General features: G+C 37.0%; 1 protein-coding gene across 3 annotated transcripts in view; it reads left to right on the top strand.

The window, feature by feature from the left end:
- Sb (Stubble) overlaps nucleotides 1-21,071 on the top strand; it is a 108,365-nt gene that overhangs the window by 59,875 nt on the left and 27,419 nt on the right. For all 3 annotated transcript variants that reach the window (XM_065229200.1, XM_065229199.1, XM_065229198.1), the window contains exons 6-7: nucleotides 8,730-8,919; nucleotides 9,094-9,391. In XM_065229200.1, coding sequence (XP_065085272.1) covers nucleotides 8,730-8,919; nucleotides 9,094-9,391 — 488 coding nt within the window. The remainder of the gene's footprint in view (nucleotides 1-8,729; nucleotides 8,920-9,093; nucleotides 9,392-21,071) is intronic.

The following is a 21,071-nucleotide window of genomic DNA, read 5'->3' as shown; positions in this document are numbered from 1 at the left end:
TGATAAGCCAGAAATTAGCTTCACCCCTCATTCAGCCATATCGTTGGCAACCATCAAGGAAGCAACTCGTTGTATTGCATTGAAATAATTGTATCATTACTCCACTCGTTTACCAGGTTTTGCATGAAGCCGGTCTAAATTTCGAAAAGGAATCAGCACTGTTAGAAATGACATTTGACTTGGGAACCCAACTGAAACGTAGCCCACTTAAAGTTAGCCCAACAAGCGAAATCCGAATGTACCTGTGTCTGAGACGAAACTGGTGAAGACAGTTAACGTTTTCTCCTGTTTTTGGTTTTCGACGTACGACTACCTCTGTGTTTTCTATATGCAGGTGGCCCGAATGGCAGTTTAATATTTCAAACAAAAGCTTTATATAGAAATAATATAGCAGTTGGACTAATAATTCAAACTACATCTCCTCACTAACAAATGAACGGACAAGTGGATATTAAATATTTACACTACAACAATTTTCGTTTTAAAAACTGCATGCACCCCCGCTCTCTAACTACGCTTATGAGATTGAGAAAATGTTTTTTGAATAATTCATCTGAACATACCAAATCGATAAGATTAGAAACTCCGAAGTTATTTCAGTTTGAAACTTCACTTCTATTGATATGAGTGAGGGGGCGGGTATATTATCACCCCCCCCCCCCCCCATTTCCAAGTACACATATGAGATAGAACAATTGTTTTCGAATAATTCATCTGAACATATCTAATCGGCAAGATAAGAAACTCCGAAAATGTTTCAGTTTGGAATCTGACTCTCATTGGTACACCGGCAGTGTTGGCAGAAAAAAGGATTTTTGGTGTTTAATTCAAACCATACATATTTAACTTTTTATTATATTATATATTATATATTATATTATAACATTTCTTAGATACATTTTAGCACCGTACTATCATGCAAAATTGTGGTCTCTAGGGATAAAAATGCAAAAAAAAAGTTGGTTTTCCCATACTAATTTCCATACAAATTTCAAACGCAATGCGGAAAGCCGAGTTACAACCAATCGTCCCCAAATTTTTCACAGTTGTTTGGGACTCCAAATGGAACCAAAAAAGGGTTGTTCTCGATTGGTGAGGTAAAGTTTGCGTTTTTCCATATAACGATGACCCACTCTACTAATTATTTTTTGCCTGGAACTAAATACCAAAACATATAAGTAGAATTCAGTCCAACTTATTTAGTAGTGGTGAAATGTTATAATTTTTCGTAGTTACATGAACAATGGAAATCAATTCATGTATTTGACTCTCCTAGTTTTAAAATTGCTATTGGATCATATATTATTATTTTAGAAGCTTCGCGTATATTTCATCTAGCCAATTCCAAAGCTGCACGATAATTATGTATAATTAACTTTTCTTTCATATAATTTTCATTCATGCTTGGCATGTACTTCTTCACCAATCCCGGTCATACATTCCGATCAGCCAAAGGTCAAGCTCAAACCCTGCTTGATCGAATTTTTTTATTTGTTTTGTTCTTAATTTTTGAACACACCACACTCGCATCAACAAAGGCCTGGTTCATTGCATCAATCGAACTAAAGTTTACGCACAAGCGAGGTCATACCGGGTAACAAAGGGAAATGCGAGAGCACACCAAGCACCATTGAGGTAACTCTAAGACCAGAAGGTCCCGAAGAAACGTTCTCAACCTTTTGGCTCAGCTCTGGTACTCTCTTCGGTCCTAAGCTAATCGATGCACCCCTCGAAACATAGGGAAATCCACGAACCCCTCATTTTATCTGTCAAACTTTCATTGCGATTCAAAACAAACATTGTGTAGAACTAGAATTCCGACTAGAATGGGGTCCGTTAATCGATTAGCTTGGGACCAATAGGCTAGTCAATTATGAAATCGTTAGTTTTCACCGGTTGATTGTACAGTGGTCCAGGATGGGAATTTAGCAAGAAAGCAGTCCTAGAACTTTTGTTTTAATATTTAGACGTTTTGTATCTACCGTAAAGTTTTTGTACTTAAAAAGTTCCTTCTCTTGACGGTTGTAAACATAAGGGTGATTCTCGGACTAAAATATGTTTATAAACTTACTTGCTTATTTTTGATAACAAAGGCATGTGTGTTTCAGTAAAGTAGTATGTGGGTTAACTAACGTTTTTGAAGAAACTTTTATTTATCTCTTAACGTACTCATTTTAATGATTTTTTTTCCGAATTTACTAAGCTGTCATTATACGCATAAATGTCTCATATTATATGCAACCCTTATGTGTCGTAGGACTCTTATAAGTATAACGACAGTACGGGTGCCCCAGAAAAAAAATAAATAGTTTTAGCACTATCTTTATTATTTAAAATCTCCCATGAGATTTTATGTAGCAGCTCCATGCCAAACGACGAATCGATCCGACTGAATCTTCACAGATTTGCATAATTGTTTGATATGTGCACATTTATGCTAAATTTCATCCATTTTGAACCTTGCATATTTTTTCAAAAGGGCGTATTCGACATTTTTCAAAAAATCGTAGCTAAAAAAATATTTCTGATTCAAAACTAGAAGATTAGAGTCGTTCCTGAAAAAATATAAACAGAAATTTTTTATTATTTATTTTGAAAAAAAAACAGCCATAAAATGTGTCAAAACATAGAACATCAAAAAATAAAATGCAAAAAATGAACTACTTTTGGTAAAATTTATGATCAACATACCACAGTTTGCTTTCAAGTCGCTTAGGCGTCGACTACCAGTTCAAAAACATATTAAATTAAACTTTCTTTAACGTATTATGCTTTTAGAACGTGATGTGCTTCCAGACATATAGAAATTTAGAAATTTAATGACCAACCCTGTATAAAGATATATCAAATGTTGGCTGACATTGCACTTATTCATTATAATAGTGGTTGAAAATTTTCCAGATCTCTCTACAAGAGTTCATAATGTCATATATTTATTAGCTGTTCGTATAATACAGAATAGATCATTATACTATTATGGATATTTAATTAATATATGAATATATTTGATTACTATTAAACCTACTACTAAAACTCTAATCTGATATCGAATAATACTCTGAAGCCTATCGACAATGATTGGATGCCAGCAATGTAAGGAGAAAGACTTCATGATACCAAGGCATTATAACTGAAAGTGCACGTGTCTTCTCCACAATGTAATTTCTTTTGCCATATCGTAAGTCTAACGGACTGATGACATAATGTGAGCAATGCAATGCAATGCAAACATATCGACTAGATGCTTACGTCAGATGACGACCTGAGTGTGCAACAATCGACAGAACTGTTTCCGAACATCGAAGGTACGTTAGCAAATCGGCGATCATCTCTTTTGCCAGGGGGGGATACCCCTCACCATCCCTCTCCAACAGGGGAGTTTGGCAACTCGATTCGTGCCTTCCTCAAAATTAACCTTTGCTCGCTTTCTACTCTCTATATACAATGTTCACACTGCCGTACTCTAACGGAACTATCAACTCTATATTTTGCTGGCACCGGTTGTGTAGTGGTAAGTGTGACTGCTTTCTTACCCCAATGGGTCTGGGTTCAATCTCAGCCGAGGTCGGTGGGATTTTTTGAGGCATAAAAATCTCTAGTCACGTCTTCCTTCGGATGGGAAGTTAAGCCGTTGGTCCCGGCCCATGTGTGTTTGTTGAATGGGTGCAATATCCTACGCAGGTGTGGAAGCCTCCTTCATGCAGATTCAATTGCCGTCAATGGATGGCAATCGATGTCCGTCGGTGATTGGCACTAGATTGCGGAACAGAGACCGATGTTCAATAAAGGAAAGAAGAACTCTATACTTTCACTCCTCATCTATCGTATAAAATGACCGCTTTAAATCTGGTATTTGACGTTAAGTATTTCTAACTATTTAAAATTTTAAATGTTATTTACATTTGTTTTGTTCAATAAACTCATTTCTTCAATTCTAATGTTGATTTTGAAGCATTTTTTCCTCAATCTCGGGACCCTAACGTAGTCTTGCTTTCCTAATACAATTATTTCCATCAATTGCATGATATCATACTCTGCCTCCTGCTGATTCCCAGGAAAAGGGGTTTTCATTTCCAGATTCCTGGGAAATTTGGAATCCCTATCCTTCATTTCGATTAAAAGCGACGTTTTCGTTCTAAAATTTATTTAAAAATGTCAAGTATGTCATATTGAAAAATATCTGAAGATTCAAAATGGCCGAATTTTAGCAGAAGTGTGAATAAAATTCATTATATTTTGCTTATGGTCTGAATCTGCTCGTATGCGTTAAAAACGTAACATATTTCTATTTTTTTCGTAACACGTTATTCACGTTGTGCCCTTTTAAATGCAAACCTGATTTTGTGTGTGTGTATTTCCTCCATGCTGAGAAATTAACATTTGACAAGAGCGTATTTTATAAAGAAAATTGATAATATCGCGTGTTCTTTTTAAAAGAGATTTACTTTAATGGACAAAAATTAACATTTTAGCAAGTTCTAAAAGTTAGATGACATTGTCAAGAAATTTGAAACAAAATATTTAAAGCTAAAAATCTAAATTTTTCAGGTACATCCCAATTTAATTCTGAAAAATTACTCTTAAATAAGAACGATAAAAGAGAGATAAAATGTAACTTCAAAAAGTTGCTTTAAATTAACTCAGTTACAACTGTGCTGAAGACCTTATGTCTTTATTTTTAGATATAAGAAAGTTAGTTTTTGGATTTAAATTAATTTGAGGATCAACCACTTAAAGGAACTTTTTCAGCACAAAACTTCACTGATTTTTAGCCTACATATTAACCCTGTAATCGAAACTTGGCGTGCCTATGCACCCTAGGCCACTTTGAAGCAATGTAATAAGCATTTGAAGTAACATACCGGTTCCACTGTCACAGTACCTTTAAATTGGATAAAAAATAAGTTGTACAAGCTGAATTGTAATTGTAATGGCATACTTTGAGTTATTTTTTGGTCTTAAGGGGAAGTTCGCGTCTTTATTTTTCTAAAAATCTTGAAAAAAATTATGAAAAATCAGAGATAATTCACATGTAAAAAGATGTTTTCTATCTCATTATGAAAAAAAAAATGAATCCTCAGCAGAACAAAAAAGTCGATGTTTAGTGATTTTTGAGACCAACTTTTTGCCACGATGACTAACATTTTTTTTGCATACAATTTTTCTTTACAATATAAAAAAAAAACTGTTTTTTTAGATTTTTGATATCTTTTTCCAATATTTTTAGAGAAATCAAAACGTAATTATTGTTTCTAACCGGTGAACTTCCCCTTAAAGTCGGACTTTGCGTAGTTGTAAACCTGGGTGCGTATACACCCCATACCATGCAAATATTGTGTACCGCTATATCTCAAGCTCCTTATCATTTAGAAGGATGATGGGCAATGGTCTTTGGCAAAGTTGGTCAGGACGCCAAGGACTGCTGGTTGCTGTACAGATAAATTTGAAATTCTCCCATTAGGTGGCGCTACTGATCATGCAAGTAAATGGTAAACGAGTGAATTGAATCTTCTTATTTCTTTGGCAGTTTCAGTTGTAAATTCACCACTGTAAAATCACTCGAACCTACCGTTTCTGGGGTGGGACCTTCTTGGGCGCAGTTATAAGAGCGGATGTAGGCGCTTCGATTGGTTTCTTCTTGAGGTTTCTTCCATCCACATTCTTTAAAACAAAGCACATTCGTCCATTTAATCACACATCACATATATTTCCATGACTAGTTTATACTATTAACATACAATTTATTTACAACACTTTACATATTTACAAGGTCCATTACACAACACAACACACATAACATACTATTAATCCTTGTGGCTCTACTCTATCCATCCTTCGTTGAGAGTCAGAGCCGACTGGCTATTGCTAAACATATTATAATTGTCGATCCCTACACTGCTAGACGATCACCGCAGTGACGTCATTAGTCTCGATCGTTATCGCTACCTAATATTAAACAATCTATTATCAGTACCGTGGTAGTGTCCGTACGAGAGGAGAGAAGGTTCGATTCTACGTGGTGAGAGTTTGGGAGAGTTTCTGTACAAACGACAGTTGCGTAGCTAGGGTAGGGTGAGGTTACTCCCGAACAGACCTTGATGATCGAAAATGATCAAAACTCATCGTCACTATGATGTATCTATTTCATGTCAATCAAGGTTGTGTTTCTAGTGATTATATGTAGTGTATGGCTGGTGGTGTAGTAAGCGTGACTGCTTCTCTGTTCAATCCCAGTTGGCGCTGTCAGGATTTTCGTTGGTGCGTTTTCCAAATAAGTCAACTCCTGAACATAATTGCACCAATAAAATCTACGACAAATTATATTTGCGTGCTCACTATCGCCATCTGGCAGCAGAATTCTAAAATGATTTATTCACCACCCAGACCTTCTGATCAACTTTACCGAAAACATCACTGGTCTAAGTAATAAAAATATTGAGATACAGCAGCACATATTATTGGCATGTGGGATGCTCACAAGCACTACCTAGAGAGAGATCTGTAAACCGCCTGGCAGCTCATGACCCCTGATAAAATATTTGCATGCTCACTAGAACCACCTAGCGGCAGAATTCAGAGTGAATCAAGCGATGGTCTGTTTTTTGATAGCAACTCATTGTTGCGGTGCTTGCTCATTGTTTTATGTTCGTTCACTTTTGCCATTGCCCCGTTGGAAGCAAACAACTACTGGATACGTCGGTGGAAATAAAGCTGACGATTAGATTCAACTTCACACATACCAGTGCGAAACTATCTATTGAAGAAATTGTGAAGTTTGCGGAATCGCTGTATTCGGATCCCACTCAGATGATCGCTACATATTGCATAGCCGTTCATCAGGTTAAAATCAGCAGATTCGATGCTTCATTATTTGCTACCCAACTGTGAGCAATATATTTTTCATTATGCCGATGGGAAGTTAGTTGAGGTACGCATGCCATCTGCTGGGCGCACCGTTCAATATGTGAGAGTGTACGACCTCCTCCCAGAAGTCCCGGTTAGCAATCTAGCATTGGTGCTGGGGAAATGTAAAGCTTGAAGTTCGGGAGAAAATTCCACCTGCTTTGGGCGGTGTGCGGCGACTGTATATGGATGTATAAAAAGAGATTCCAAACTCACTGCATTTCCTCAATCAAAAGGGGAACATATTCTATCAAGGGAACATAAATTTGTGCTTCCTTTAAAAGACGTACGGGCATCGGATAAATTCCTGTCCTAATGGGGTGTTTACATCTGTGCGGATTTGCAAGCGCTAGTGTACTAGCCAACTAGGTACGAATTTCAGTTGCTCCTGAAAATCATGCAGGTAGACGCTGATGCCATGTTTACATTATGCTGTTGAGCTTTTTTGCTAGCAGCTGGCTCATTAGCGCTATTGAAATAGCATAAGAGTAAACACCCCATAAGCAAAAGGATCAGAAGCAGCCAGTAAAACAACGAACGGAAGAAGAAAACCAACAACGGAAAAATGAAGAGACCAGTACGATCGCTGGTGTAGTGACTAGAGGTGAATCGACAAACAAGAAAGTGACGCCCGCAGACGCCGAGAAGATCACTGGAGAGAAAGTAAGCGCTTCTAAGAAACAGAAGCCACCTGTTTTCAAGTACAAAAATGAGGAGCATTACAAAACTCGAAATAGTGGCTACACCGAGAATGTCATGTCAAAGTCATGTTTAAAATATCAGGGTCTTGAGCTACAGCAGTACACAATAGTTGCATGTGGGATGCTCACAAGCCCCACCTTGTGGCATAATTCTGAATTGATCTGTGCACTTACCAGCAGCCCTTGACCTCCTGATCAATTTTGCACAAAACATTTTCCTTCTATATAATCTGAATCTGGAGATACAGCAGTATCAAAGATTTGCAAAGCATTGCACTAACATCACCTAGCGGCATAATTTAGAGTTGATCTGACCACTTCTACGCAGTCTTTGGCCTCCTGATCAGCTTTGCCGAAGACGTCATCCGTCGAAATAATCCAAATGAGATAAATTCAGAATATGAGCATGTGCACAGTAGCACCGCCTAGTGAAATAATTCCGAATTTTTCTTTCCAAAATTGTTTAGGGGCTGTTCATAAACTACGCAGGGGAAGGGGTGTAGAATTAAAAAAAAACTACGTAGTGTATGAACACCCCCTTAGTTAGATCGTACATTAGCGAATTTCATAGTATTTTTTGTCAAATAATGTTTAATATTACAGAAAAGGGGGTGCTCAAATTACTCCATATACTAAATAAATTCTAACGCATCCTCGTCCGCTCCACAACTCCGCGTTTTCATTGGTTCAAATCTTATCACTCAAAATCTATACTTATCTTAAAATTCAACTCGATACTTGTTTTTCTGCAGCAAACACTAACTAGCATTTTCGGCAGATCGTGAGTTCTGTGCCAGAGAATATGCAGATTGATGAATCAAAGCGAATAAAGAAAGGGCTTCCATCGAAAATGTGCTTAATGAAGCTTATACTTGCGGTATTTCAATTTAAGTATAGACTGCAGTGTTGCACTGTAGTCAACGACGATGTTTTATTAGTATTGTTCTGGTACGCCACGATTATTGATAACTTTGTTATTTTTTTTTATCAACAGCTCCTCCATCTTTAATCGTAACATGTTCTATGTGTAATTCAATAGCAATACAATGCGTTCTTGCTAAAAGACAAATTTGTACAATTGTTTTAATCATATGATGAATTTTCTTCTTTCCCACTCGTAAACAGAATGCGGCGTGCAAACGATGGGCCGACCGGAGACGCGGATTGTGGGTGGCAAAAACGCCCCCTTTGGGCGGTGGCCCTGGCAGGTGTCGGTCCGACGGACATCTTTCTTTGGTTTCTCGAGTACGCATCGCTGCGGTGGGGCTGTGATCAACGACAACTGGATTGCCACTGCCGGTCATTGTGTAGATGAGTAATTGAAGTCCTTTTTATTTGATCTACTATTAGTACGTGGTTTTCGATAGTTCGTGAAACGAGTGCAGAGAAAGTTTGCCGATTCCACGTGCCATCAATTTACCACGCTTTTCCATTTGGCGGGAATTTTCTTGTAATACGTGGCTGTATTTCTCGTTTAATTATTATCTAGCCTGCTGACGTCGCAGATACGGATACGGGTTGGAGAATATGACTTTTCGCACGTGCAGGAGCAATTGCCGTATACGGAACGTGCCGTCGCGAGGAAAGTTGTACATCCCAAGTATAACTTCTTCACTTATGAATTCGATCTGGCACTTGTGAAGCTGGAACAGGCTCTTGAGTTTGCCCCGCACATAAGTCCAATTTGTCTACCGGCGACGGATGATCTGCTAATCGGCGAGAATGCCACCGTCACTGGCTGGGGGCGCCTAAGCGAGGGCGGAACGTTACCATCGGTACTACAAGAGGTAAGTGGCTGACGGTGTAGGGGAAAACTTTTCAAATTACTTCTCAAACAGAGTTACGCTAAATAATTGAAGCTGTTGTGCAAACAAACTTCCTCTGCAGTTTGTTCGTTTGTATTCCTTTGCCAGGACGAGATGTTCGTTCGAGCATCATCATTCTGCCACTTAATGCTTGCACCATTACGCGCATAGTGAATTGAAAATTCGGCGCTGAATTTTGTTTACCCCGTTCGTAATGGGTGCGGTGGTGCTGAATATGCAATGAGTGCTTGGCAAATATTCTCCGCTGATGGGTTTTCCTCGGAATCTAATGAATGCTAATTTTGTTCACTTGAGGCACACATGAAACAAATATGGAAAGATTCATTTGTAGCTTGGGTGGCAAACTCTAATGACTGTTTAATAAAATCACCATTTTATTTCGAATCCAAAATGAGCGTGAGTATAAATAAATCTAAGGATGTACATTCTAAACTATGTTAACTAAATTGCAGTCAACCAGCCAATGTACAAAATCAGCCAAGCACTCAAGACTATCTTAAAGCCATTTTTTGTTGATATTTATTATATTTAATTCATTACAAGGGCTACAGTGCAATAAAGGCAAAAGCCACAAAACATAATTTAGTATCTTGTTAACAAGCATGAGCTTCAACTGGATTACACAGTTGAACAGTTGGTAATCCTTTGCTTAATTTTTCACGTTCTGAATGGGCTTTCCCCATGTAACGTGACAGGATTACCAACGATCTGGTACTGACCTATATTTGTGAGTGTGTGTGTTTTCCTCCAATCCTGCCAAAAGCTCTGCGAACGACTAGGAGACGGTTTAGTCTCCCTTTGTGCACAACAGCCTTACAGCCTTCAACAAAAGACATCAGGAATTCTCTGATGGGGAATTCATACATACACATCCATTCGTACATTCGCTCGCTTACAAGTGTTGTTCCTGATAGCACCACCATCGACGTACCAGTTTGAAAACTTTCCCATATTTATCCGAGTTAGCAACCGCAAACGCGAACAATCTCGAGGGAAGTTTGAGCTTAACCACATACATTTAGAAAATTGAATCTATTCCCAAGATTTCCCCGCCCTACCGCAACACCACCCCAGACACACCCGACTACTCAACCACATAGCAGGGAATCCACTCAACACCAAACGTTGAATGTAAGATCTGGGTTTTGCTCGACGGGCTGCAGCAGTATCTTCAAATTGCTTTTTATTTGTTTGACCTCTTCAACTGTTTATTTTTACTTCTGCTTTCTTTGGCGGCAGTTCCATCGGTCGTCTCGTCAGGATTGCAGACAATTTTGGTTGTTCCATTTTCGGCTCAACTTTCCGTGCGCTTTCCTTTTGGAAAATCTCTTGACACTCGTGAGAGGCCGAATGGAAGCTTTACTGAATGGCTGGCAAGTCGAGTCCCGTTCAAAAGATGAAGTTTTGTCGTGAAAAGAGAACATCGCCAGTATAAAAATTGCCCCGGGCATGGTATGGCATAGCATGGCGCGAAGGGAATCACAAAAGTTTGCCATTTGTCCGATTGTTGAGACTGCGGAGCAGGGTGCCTTCCATTCATTTTGACTAAAAAAATGTTTTAGAAAATTATGGAATAATAAGATATTATGGTGGTATTTTGTATGCGTAAGGAACAAGAAAAGATTTTAAAGTTTGTGTTTGACACATAAAACCTGCAAATTTAGCTTTGACAGAGCCACAATGAGCGATTTTCTGATCACCTCTTCGCGAAGAGTGAAGAGCGAAGAGTGGGTGAGATAAATAACAAAATCGCTTATTGCCACTCTCATGCAGCATCATTGGCTGGTATTATGTGTCAAACACAAACTCCACAATCTTTTCTTGTTGCTTACACAAACAAAATATTATAATAATATCTTATTATTCCATAATTTCATAAAACATTTTTATAGCCAAAATGAATGGAAGGAACCCTGCTGCGGAGTATGGACCATGGCCGTTATACCCTGGCCGGTGGGCTCGTTGAGGAAAGTTTGTTTTCTTTGAAAAACAATGTTTTTAAACTCACAAAGCGTTGCATTTTTTACTGGATTTCTTTCGTGTGCGGGAGTAAGTACCGAGAATATTGATCCAAGTGGGCAAATTGAATTTAACTTCACGATATTGCCCACAGAAAAACATTTCATAGGAACTCTTTTACCAATGTATTATGCAAATTTGAAGAATGAGAAACAAGGTAAATATTTCAGTATCATTACTTGCGTGCTCTGGGCCTCCGGATAGCTTCATTAGTGTAGTGATAACTTTATAACAGATACCATACTGGCGAAAATAGGAGAGATTTCCAATCAGGTTACGGGTCAAGACTTTAAAAGATTAATAGTTGGAAAACTCCAAGCATTTTCACGGTTTTCTCTTTTATAAACTAATAAAATGTTGAACGTATCACATAAAGTAATGCTTCCATTCATATTTTAAACAGTATACAATGGAAATGTATCAAAAGCAACAATTTTAAATATAATTCCTGTATTTTCACCAACTTTCAATGCAGTCTGGATTTTATACATGGGGGGTAAATTAAGATACAGTGGCAAATAATTTAAACATATACTGAAGGTAAAATTGACATATGATGGGGGTAACTTGAACATACAGTGGAGGTAATTTGAACCAGTGCTGGGGTAAAATGAACAATGTGCATACTGTTCATTTTACCCCCATCGTAGACGGTTTATTTTACCCATAAAACATCAATTATTTTCAATCGCATATTTAAAATAGGGGAAATGGCTCTAATGTTGGCCTATGGATCTAATATTGGGCCCATCGCTAAAAATCTGCAATTTATCAATTGGATCTAGATAAACGCGTCATTGGGACGTTACTAATGGATATTTTTGGTCGCTTTTGAAAATTTAGACGATTTATGAATTTATGTATGGGCCCACATTAGTGGCATTTAAGCTGACATTACATCCATTTCCCCTAGTTAATTTTTTTAAAACACTTTCAATGCTTAATACATCCTGAGCAATACGTCAAATTAATTAATCTAATGGATAGAGCTTATTGGATTTTGATATTTCACCTCGAAAAAGCTTATGCATTGCAAGCGGAAAATTAGTATCATAGTCAGAACCAGCCGATAATTTTTTTTTTATTGTTCTATAATTTAATAGAATTTGGAACTGAATTTACCTATTTTTGTGATTATGGACCAATTAGTTATACCCCATTTGTTCATTTTACACCAAGGTCCTCTAGGCATTGTTTCTTTATCTGAAGAGGCATATTTTGAACTGAATAAGCATTATTTTGGATATTTTTTTGTTTCTACACCCAACCGGGGGATGTAAGATTCGCTTACAATTATGTGGGATTCATCATCAGAGGATGTTAGTAGAGACCGCATGAACCGAGGATGCGATATACCTAGATGCGGTCCAGTGCAAGAGAATTGGAGGCCGAAAAATGTAGAGTGTATTAGTGAGGTAAATTAGTTATGTCGAAAAAAATAGGAAACAGATTGCCGACTGTTCTCGAACCACGAACGTTGCGATTATCAGACCTGTGCTTTCTCCACTGCTTCTGAATATGAATAGCCTAAAAGCAAAGATGAAGCGCTCATTTTCTCACATACTGGACTTCGTATGCTTTTTCTGCTGGAGAGATTCGAGGCAAGTGTGTGCGTCGTTCTACAAGCTTACTGTTATAGTCGAAAACGTAGATAGAACATGAAATAAAAAAGACAAAAAACCATTACATCGCCTGCATGGTCAATTTCTAACATTCGTTGCGATGTTCCTGAACAGAGAATGATAGGAAACGGAACTAACATTCAGTGTAATAGATTTTTGGTTTGCGTGTACTAAATTATTCGGTTTTGTTGGGTTTTTAAGTTGTGATAGCTAGTAGTTTTTAACGTACTAGAACAACGTCTTCGTGGAATATACTGGGGTGCAAATCAACAAATTGTTACACCGTGTTTTGAAAAACCTTGGTAAACCTCGCGGTTTCGAAAACCGCGATTTTCGTGAACCGACCGATTCACCACGATTTTTTGAGGCATGGTTCGTGTAAAAATTACGCTGTATTTAGGTATGGGCCCAAATTCGGGGCATTTAGGCCGACATTACATACATAAATAATAGCCAAATGCAGATTAGAATGTAATTTTCCTGCTAGTTTATTGGACTTACGATATCAGTTTTTCATTTATTTTATTGAACAGATCAATCACTCCTATTCTGTCTTCCATTCGAAACGGATTTACCATGCAATTTTTTTTTGTTCGGGGAAATCGTTTCGAAAGGAACAGAAAATAGGGGTACGCATCAGCTGTTTCATATAAAACGTTGCAAGCTGCCCTGTAGGCGTTATGTTCACAGAACATAATCCAGGACCATGAGTCTAAATGCGATCCAATTATTGAACATCAATGATTTAATTCAAAGTGTTTTTATGTTACTTCATACACGAAGTTGTATGTTTTCAAATCTACAGGCAAAAGACATAATTCAAATCTCCGCGTACATCGTACGGGTTAGGCAAAGAAGTGTGCGTTTGACTTTGTATTGTCGCATTAATGGCCTTTCGCTCATTTTCAACTTTTATTCAATTTTCATACTGCCGTACTCTAACGGAACTATCTATTATCACACTAAAGCTTCATGTTAGATAGCATTTTGAACCAACTCTATCAATGATTTATCAATAATTTTCAGTTAATAGTTGTATTGCAATTGATCGTTAGATACGGGGATGGTAATTTCTTCTATGGCCATTTAGCCAAATAGGTCTTTCCACCGAACAAAATATTGCACCGATTTTCAATTATGAACGGAATATATAAAATATATAAAATAAATTGACAACAGCTTAGCGCTTAGCTGAATAAAGATTGTGTCGAATAAATAATCAAGCGAAGGCCAGACAAAAAAAATAATAGAACTACAAAGAACTGCTCATGAAGGAAAAAAAATCCTATGAACAACAAATTTAAATGGAATCAATTTTAACAAAAGATCGAGCAGTTTTCGAGAGACGGAACTAAAATACAAGCGAACTTTTAAATTCATGTTTTTAAAAGTGATCACGATAATTACGAATTTCAGAATCACTCATGTTTAGAAGAAAGTACAAATTTTAAGAATGAAACTTAATGACTTGACATATTTTTTATAACTTTCAAATACTGCTCAAAAGTTATTGCCAAAATAGTAAATTAAAAAAAACTGTTCAATGGGAAATTTTCATAAAATCATCAAATTTTGAATTAAATAATCGTTTCTAACTGAGAAATTCAGGGTTTCAAAATTAATTACTAGAATAATAAAATTAGGTAGAACTATTCATATTTTAATAAAAGGAATAACATCCTAAATCCATATTTTTTTTTTCAAATAATTATATCCGAAATAAGTGCAAACCGACGGAAAAATTAATCTCATGAAATTTTTAAAGCCTGGTGTTTCAAAGGTTGTATAATGTAAATCTCCGAAGAAATAAGCTTGATAAGAAGGATCTTTGGTGGAGTTACAATAAGAGGTGATAAAGTAGAGGAAATGTCGGCCTAAATGCTCCTTATTTGAGCCCATACATAAATTCAGTAATCGAATAAATTTTCAATAGGGGCCAAAAATATCCATTAGTACCGTCTCAATGACGCGTTCATCTAGATAAAAATATTAATAATATTCAAAGTGTTTTTTATGTTACTTCATACGCGAAGTTAACGATTTTCAGAGTTGGTTGGAAATGCTAATATGAAGCTTTAGTGTGATGATTTATTGGCTAGAGAATGATCTTTTTAGAAGAGGGTAGGTGGATAGTTCCGTTAGAGTACGGCAGTATGAAAATTGAATAGAAGTTGAAAATGAGCGAAGGGCCATTAATGCGTCAGTTTTTCAAGATAGACGCACATTTTTGCCTAACCCGTACGATGTACGCGGGGACTTGAAGTATGTCTCCAAGTCCACAGGCAAAAATGTGCGTCCCTCTTTTTGCTCATAAACTGACTGCGGCTGTGGAATAGTTCTAGCGACGTTTTCATCACTACCTAAAGCCCCACGTTGCGAGAGCATTTCCAGTCGATGGTGTGTTATAATGCTTTAGGGGCTTTAGGTAGTCATGAAAACGTCGCTAGAACTATTCCACAGCCGCAGTCAGTTTATGAGCAAATAGAGGGACGCACATTTTTGCCTGTGGACTTGGAGACATACTTCAAGTCCCCGCGTACATCGTACGGGTTAGGCAAAAATGTGCGTCTATCTTGAAAAACTGACGCATTAATGGCCCTTCGCTCATTTTCAACTTCTATTCAATTTTCATACTGCCGTACTCTAACGGAACTATCCACCTACCCTCTTCTAAAAAGATCATTCTCTAGCTAATAAATCATCACACTAAAGCTTCATGTTAGCATTTCCAACGAACTCCATTAATAATATAATATTGTAATTTTAAAATATATATATATATATAATATTATAAAATTGATAAATAGCTGATTTTTAGCGATGGACCCAACCTTAGATCCATAGGCCAACATTAGAGCCATTTGCCCTATTTGTTTGAAATTTAAAACCTGTAAATTGTACATTCAGAGGGCCACAATCAGCTATTTTATGATCGGTGAAGAGTGAATATTCACTGATCATAAAATTGCGACTTCCCGAAAGCGAAATTGACATGTTTCATGAGTCAAACATAGACTTTACAAGCTCTTGTAACTTGCATGCACACTTAGAAATACCTAATTTTACATGTGACGGAAACCATCTTTGACATAAAGGATGAGACGTAAACAAACATGTCATGTAAAATTAAGTGCTCCGAGACTGAAAAGTTTATTACTAGACGAAAAGTACGTTTGATAGAGCTGAATTTCACGTCTATTATGACTCAATTTTATGTCAAAATTGACGCTCGTATATGTCAGTCTCAGAGCACCTAAATTTACATCAATTTTTCTAAGTGTGTGGCAAAATTACTTGGAGTTGTGCCACTCCAAGTCATCAAAATGAAATCCCATCCTGGCGATTCGCGCAACGGGATTTCTAATGATTTTTGTTTAGTACACTTCAAGTCTAGTGAACTAAACAACCTTAAGGCCTTGGAAAAAGCTAGCCTTATGGTCCATGTCCGAGTGAAGTGGGAACACTTTTGGAAGACTGGAGGAAATTTTCAAAACCTCACCCAGTGCCGTAAGTGCCAGGGATGGGGTCACGGAACTAAACATTGCTACATTACTATCCAAACAGCCCAACATGCTTTTCTTCAGCAAGAAATCCCTCAACTATTGATTTGGTCTTAACTGATTCATGTCAACTTTGTAGCCAATTGGTTACCCATGTTGACTTCGGTTCGGATCACCTTGCAGTAACTTTTGAAATATTCCAAGACATAATTTCTAATCCAAACAGCTCTACTTTCAATTACCATAGAGAATCTCTAACTACTTCTATAGTTGGTGCGAGGTTAAATTTGATTCAATTATAACAGACGACGATCTTCAGCTCTTGATCCATCTGAAAAATGTCCGTAGGAGACAATATCAAAAAACACGCGATCCTGCCATGCAAGTTATCTGGCGGGATTTGCAACAACAAATTAAAAAGCGATTCTCTGCCGTGAGGAACAAAACTTTTGAAAATAATGTTTCTAAATTAGACCCAAGTTCCAAACCCTTTTGGAAACTCACAAAAATTTTGAAAAAAAACTTAAAAGCCTATTTCATCGCTAAAAGAAGGTGGTAAAATTTTAATCACAAACTCTGCGAAAGCTCAGAAACTTGCTAAGCAATTCGAGAGTTCCCATAATTTCAGTTTGGGTCTTACTAGTCCTATTGAAAATCAGGTTGCTCGGAATTATCTGAATATTTTCTCTCGGGAAAATATTTTTGATGATTCCTGGGGGACTGATTTGGGCGAAGTAAGATCTATAACTAAATAGTTTCATAATATGAAAGCTCCAGGTGATGATGGAATTTTCTATATCCTCATCAAAACACTCCCAGAGAGTGCCTTGCCTCTCTTGGTAAAATTATTTAACAGATGCTTCCATTTGGCATACTTTCCTGATAAATGGAAAAATACTAAAGTTGTTCCAATTTTGAAGCCGGATAAAAATCCTGCTGAAGCTTCTAGCTACCGTCCAATAAGTTTGCTTTCTTCAATAAGTTAACTGTTTGAAACAGATAATTTTAAACAGAATGATGCTTCACATCAATACGAACTCAATTTTTGCAGATGAGCAGTTTGGATTTCGCCATGGGCATTCAACTACTCATCAACTCTTAAGAGTTACCAATTTAATTCGTTCAAACAAATCTGAAGGCTACTCAACTGGAGTTGCTCTTCAAGACATATAAAAAGCATTCGACAGTGTTTGGCATGAAGGTTTGATTGCTAAATTGAAAAAGTTTAATTTTAATTAGTTCAACATTATCTAACTGACAAAACTCTGCAGGTAAATTATCAAAATTCCAAATCTGATCGACTACCTGTTAGAGCAGGAGTTCCTCAGGGTAGAATTCTTTGGTGTATATTGTATAACATTTTCACATCGGACCTCCCTGATTTTCCTCAGGATTGCCACAAATCTTTGTTCACTGATGACACAGGCATTTCCGCTAAAGGAAGAAGTCTTCGTGATATTTGCAGCAGGCTGCAGAAAAGTTTAGATATTTTCTCTTCTTATTTAAAAAATGGAATATTTCTCCCAACGCTTCCAAAACTCAACTTATAATATATCCACATAAGCCTAGAGCTTCGTTTTTGAAACCTACTAGTAGTCACATAGTCAAATATTTTGGATTAGTAGGGTAGCGAACTACTTCGGCTCAATCGCCCATTTTTGGCCTATCGAGCAGAAAACTTCAAATAAATACATGATTTCTGAGTTAACAAGTCAATTATGCGTTTGGTACGATACTTCAGCTAATAAGCTTCCGAACGAAATCAATGAGAACGCGTGATATGAATGTTTGTACCCATTATTCCCAAAAACAAGAGGAGCGCTCCGACCGAATCAATTTTTAACTTCATCCGATAGGCCGAAGTGAATTCATTGGCGTTTCAATTGCGTTTCAATGCGTTAGGCCGAGTTTAGAATCCGTAGGCCGAGTTTGGCGTCAAGAAGCATTATAAGACTTTTGACTATATCGCAACGATTGGTTTCTCTTTATCAAATCGGTACGTACGGAAAGGTAAATAAATTTGGAAGCCATCAGTAAAAATAACATTCCGTTTGGTGCTAAACTGCGCTAGATTAAGAAAGACTAAGTGCGGGTTGTGCTTAATAGGCGGGTAATGGGGTAGTTAACCCTACTTGACCATAAATTAACTTTTAAAGATCACATTGAGGGCATTCAAGCCAAATGTAACAAATATGTAAAATGCTTGTATCCTCTTATAAACAGGAAATCCAAACTTTGCCTGACGAATAAACTTCTAATATTTAAACAAGTTTTTAGACCGGCCATGTTTTACGCTGTGCCTATGGATCGAGGTACATAGAATTTTGAATGTTGAGACTTTAGAACAAATGGCCAATAAAATAATCAATAATTTCAGACAAAAATGGTTGCAACCCTCAATTGCAACGATTAATTCCCTCTTTTTTTAGTTTTAAGATGTAATTTGTTATACTGACATGCAGGCAAGATTGCAAATCCTCATTTCAGCTAAAACAATGTTTTTTTTTTAATTTTGAAATAATTAGATGGCATGATCATATTTTGAATTGGTATGATATAAGAAAAGGTTGCAAAGAATGTGTTTGACATATTAAACCTGTTTATTTCACTTCATGAGAGTCTTAATCAGCGATTTTTCACACACTCACTCACTCACTCACTCAGCGATCAGCAAATCGCTGATTGTGACTCATAGAAAGCAAAATTTACAGGTTTTGCGTTTCAAACTCATACTTTGTAACCTCTTCTTGTAAGTTACAAGTAAAACATGCCATCATACCATCTTTTGGTTTTATTATTCCGAAAAACATTATTTTAGCTGAAATGAGTATTTGCAACTTTGCATGCAGGTTTGAAAATCCTGTTTAAAATACTGAATTGCCAATGCAGGAACAATGTAAAAACACCTAGATATATATCATGACAATTAAGGCTGGTAAGCTACTGTAATTGTAATTTATTTTGAATACAAATAAAGATTTAAAAAATATAACTTGGAGGAAAGTACGAATCGGGTTGATCATCTATCTTTACCAAACTCCCCAATTGGAGAGAGGCACCACTGACAAAACAAGATGATCAGTTTGAAACAGTTCTATAGATTGTACCGCACTCAAGTCGTTATCTGAAGGGAGGCATCTAGTCATAGGTTTACCTCTACCACTGTAAACATAACTCTAGAAGGGAGCTTACCATCAATCATACTGTCATTGGTCGGAAGGTACTGTAGCAGCACCTTCCCTACCCGTGTCTCCTCGAGATCGTCAAGTCGACGATGACAGGAGCACATACAGATAGCACTTACAGTGTTACTTGGGTATCATTCTGCAATTTATAAAAAAGCTATCCTCAGTTTCAAATAGCGATCAATTGTTTATTGTTAATGACACTTTATGCTCTTCCAGACTGAAACAAAACCAAAACAAATTAGATTTTTACTTCTTCCTAGCATTTGACGCGTTTTCCGCCAGTGTTTTTCCAGCATATATTAGTATCTTTGAAGGACTTCCACTGTTATTAATTACGAAATTTCTATGCCAATCAAGACATGTATTTGTAGATTGTGTGATAATGATGAATTCAAGAATATTTCCAACTCAAAAGATTTTCAAAATTTACTCGGAATTATTATTATTATTCCTTATCTGTCCAGGAAAACAATACAGTTAATAAGCTACTTATGAATAGTACCTATTTTTCTGAAGGATCATAATGATCCTTACTTTACCTGTGCAACGCCATTACGTAATCGTAGAGATTAAAAACATGCACCGATTAAATAACATGAATCCTGTTGATAACTTTCTGAATTACTACGTGATGCCCAAACATTTGGCAAATTACTCTCTTTCAAATTATGCTAACCGAAAAAGTTCCATGTAAGATGATTATGAACATTGAGACGCACGACCGAGAAGCGTTGATGATTTCAGACTAGTGATTAAGAGTTTATTCAGTTTATTTTTCTTTAATTACCAGTGTCTTTGCGGTCCCTATGTCAGTCTGCTCTCGTCGAATGTCACCAACAGCTATGAAGCACAATTTCAACAACAAAAGCATGACTTTATGGTAAAGCACGCTCGCCAAGAGTTTTTCCTCGGTTGTCTTTGGCTTGAGCTTTGTGGAATTCTTGCTTGCCGATACGTATATATATTTTTTTTTGTTGTGAAGCTCTTATTTCTTATTTGCCGATACGTATATATATATTTTTTTGTTGTGAAGCTCTGAAGACGGTGGAGTTCATACGTATATTGAGGTTTAGTCTAGCCCTGTGGATTCGAAGTGGGTGGTATAATAACAAAAACGCAACAGGAACTGCCAACAGTCATGTCAGGTGAAGACTGGAGAGATCGAGCGAGAATATAAATGAATAAACTTTGTCTATTAAACTTTGGTGGAACTTTGCAGTTGTGTGGTGCGAAATTGAAAAGCACCCTTTTTGTTCTTTTTTTTAAGCAATTAAAAACCTATTGCGAGATTTTTTTCCGTGATTTGCTTTGT

This window comes from Ochlerotatus camptorhynchus, unplaced genomic scaffold, assembly GCF_037179485.1.
Source record: "Ochlerotatus camptorhynchus isolate MF236.1 unplaced genomic scaffold, CSIRO-AGI_Acam_v1.1 ptg000309l, whole genome shotgun sequence".
Lineage (NCBI taxonomy): Eukaryota > Metazoa > Arthropoda > Insecta > Diptera > Culicidae > Ochlerotatus > Ochlerotatus camptorhynchus.
The sequence above is the reverse complement of the archived record's forward strand: the minus strand, read 5'-3'. Positions and strand labels throughout refer to the sequence as shown.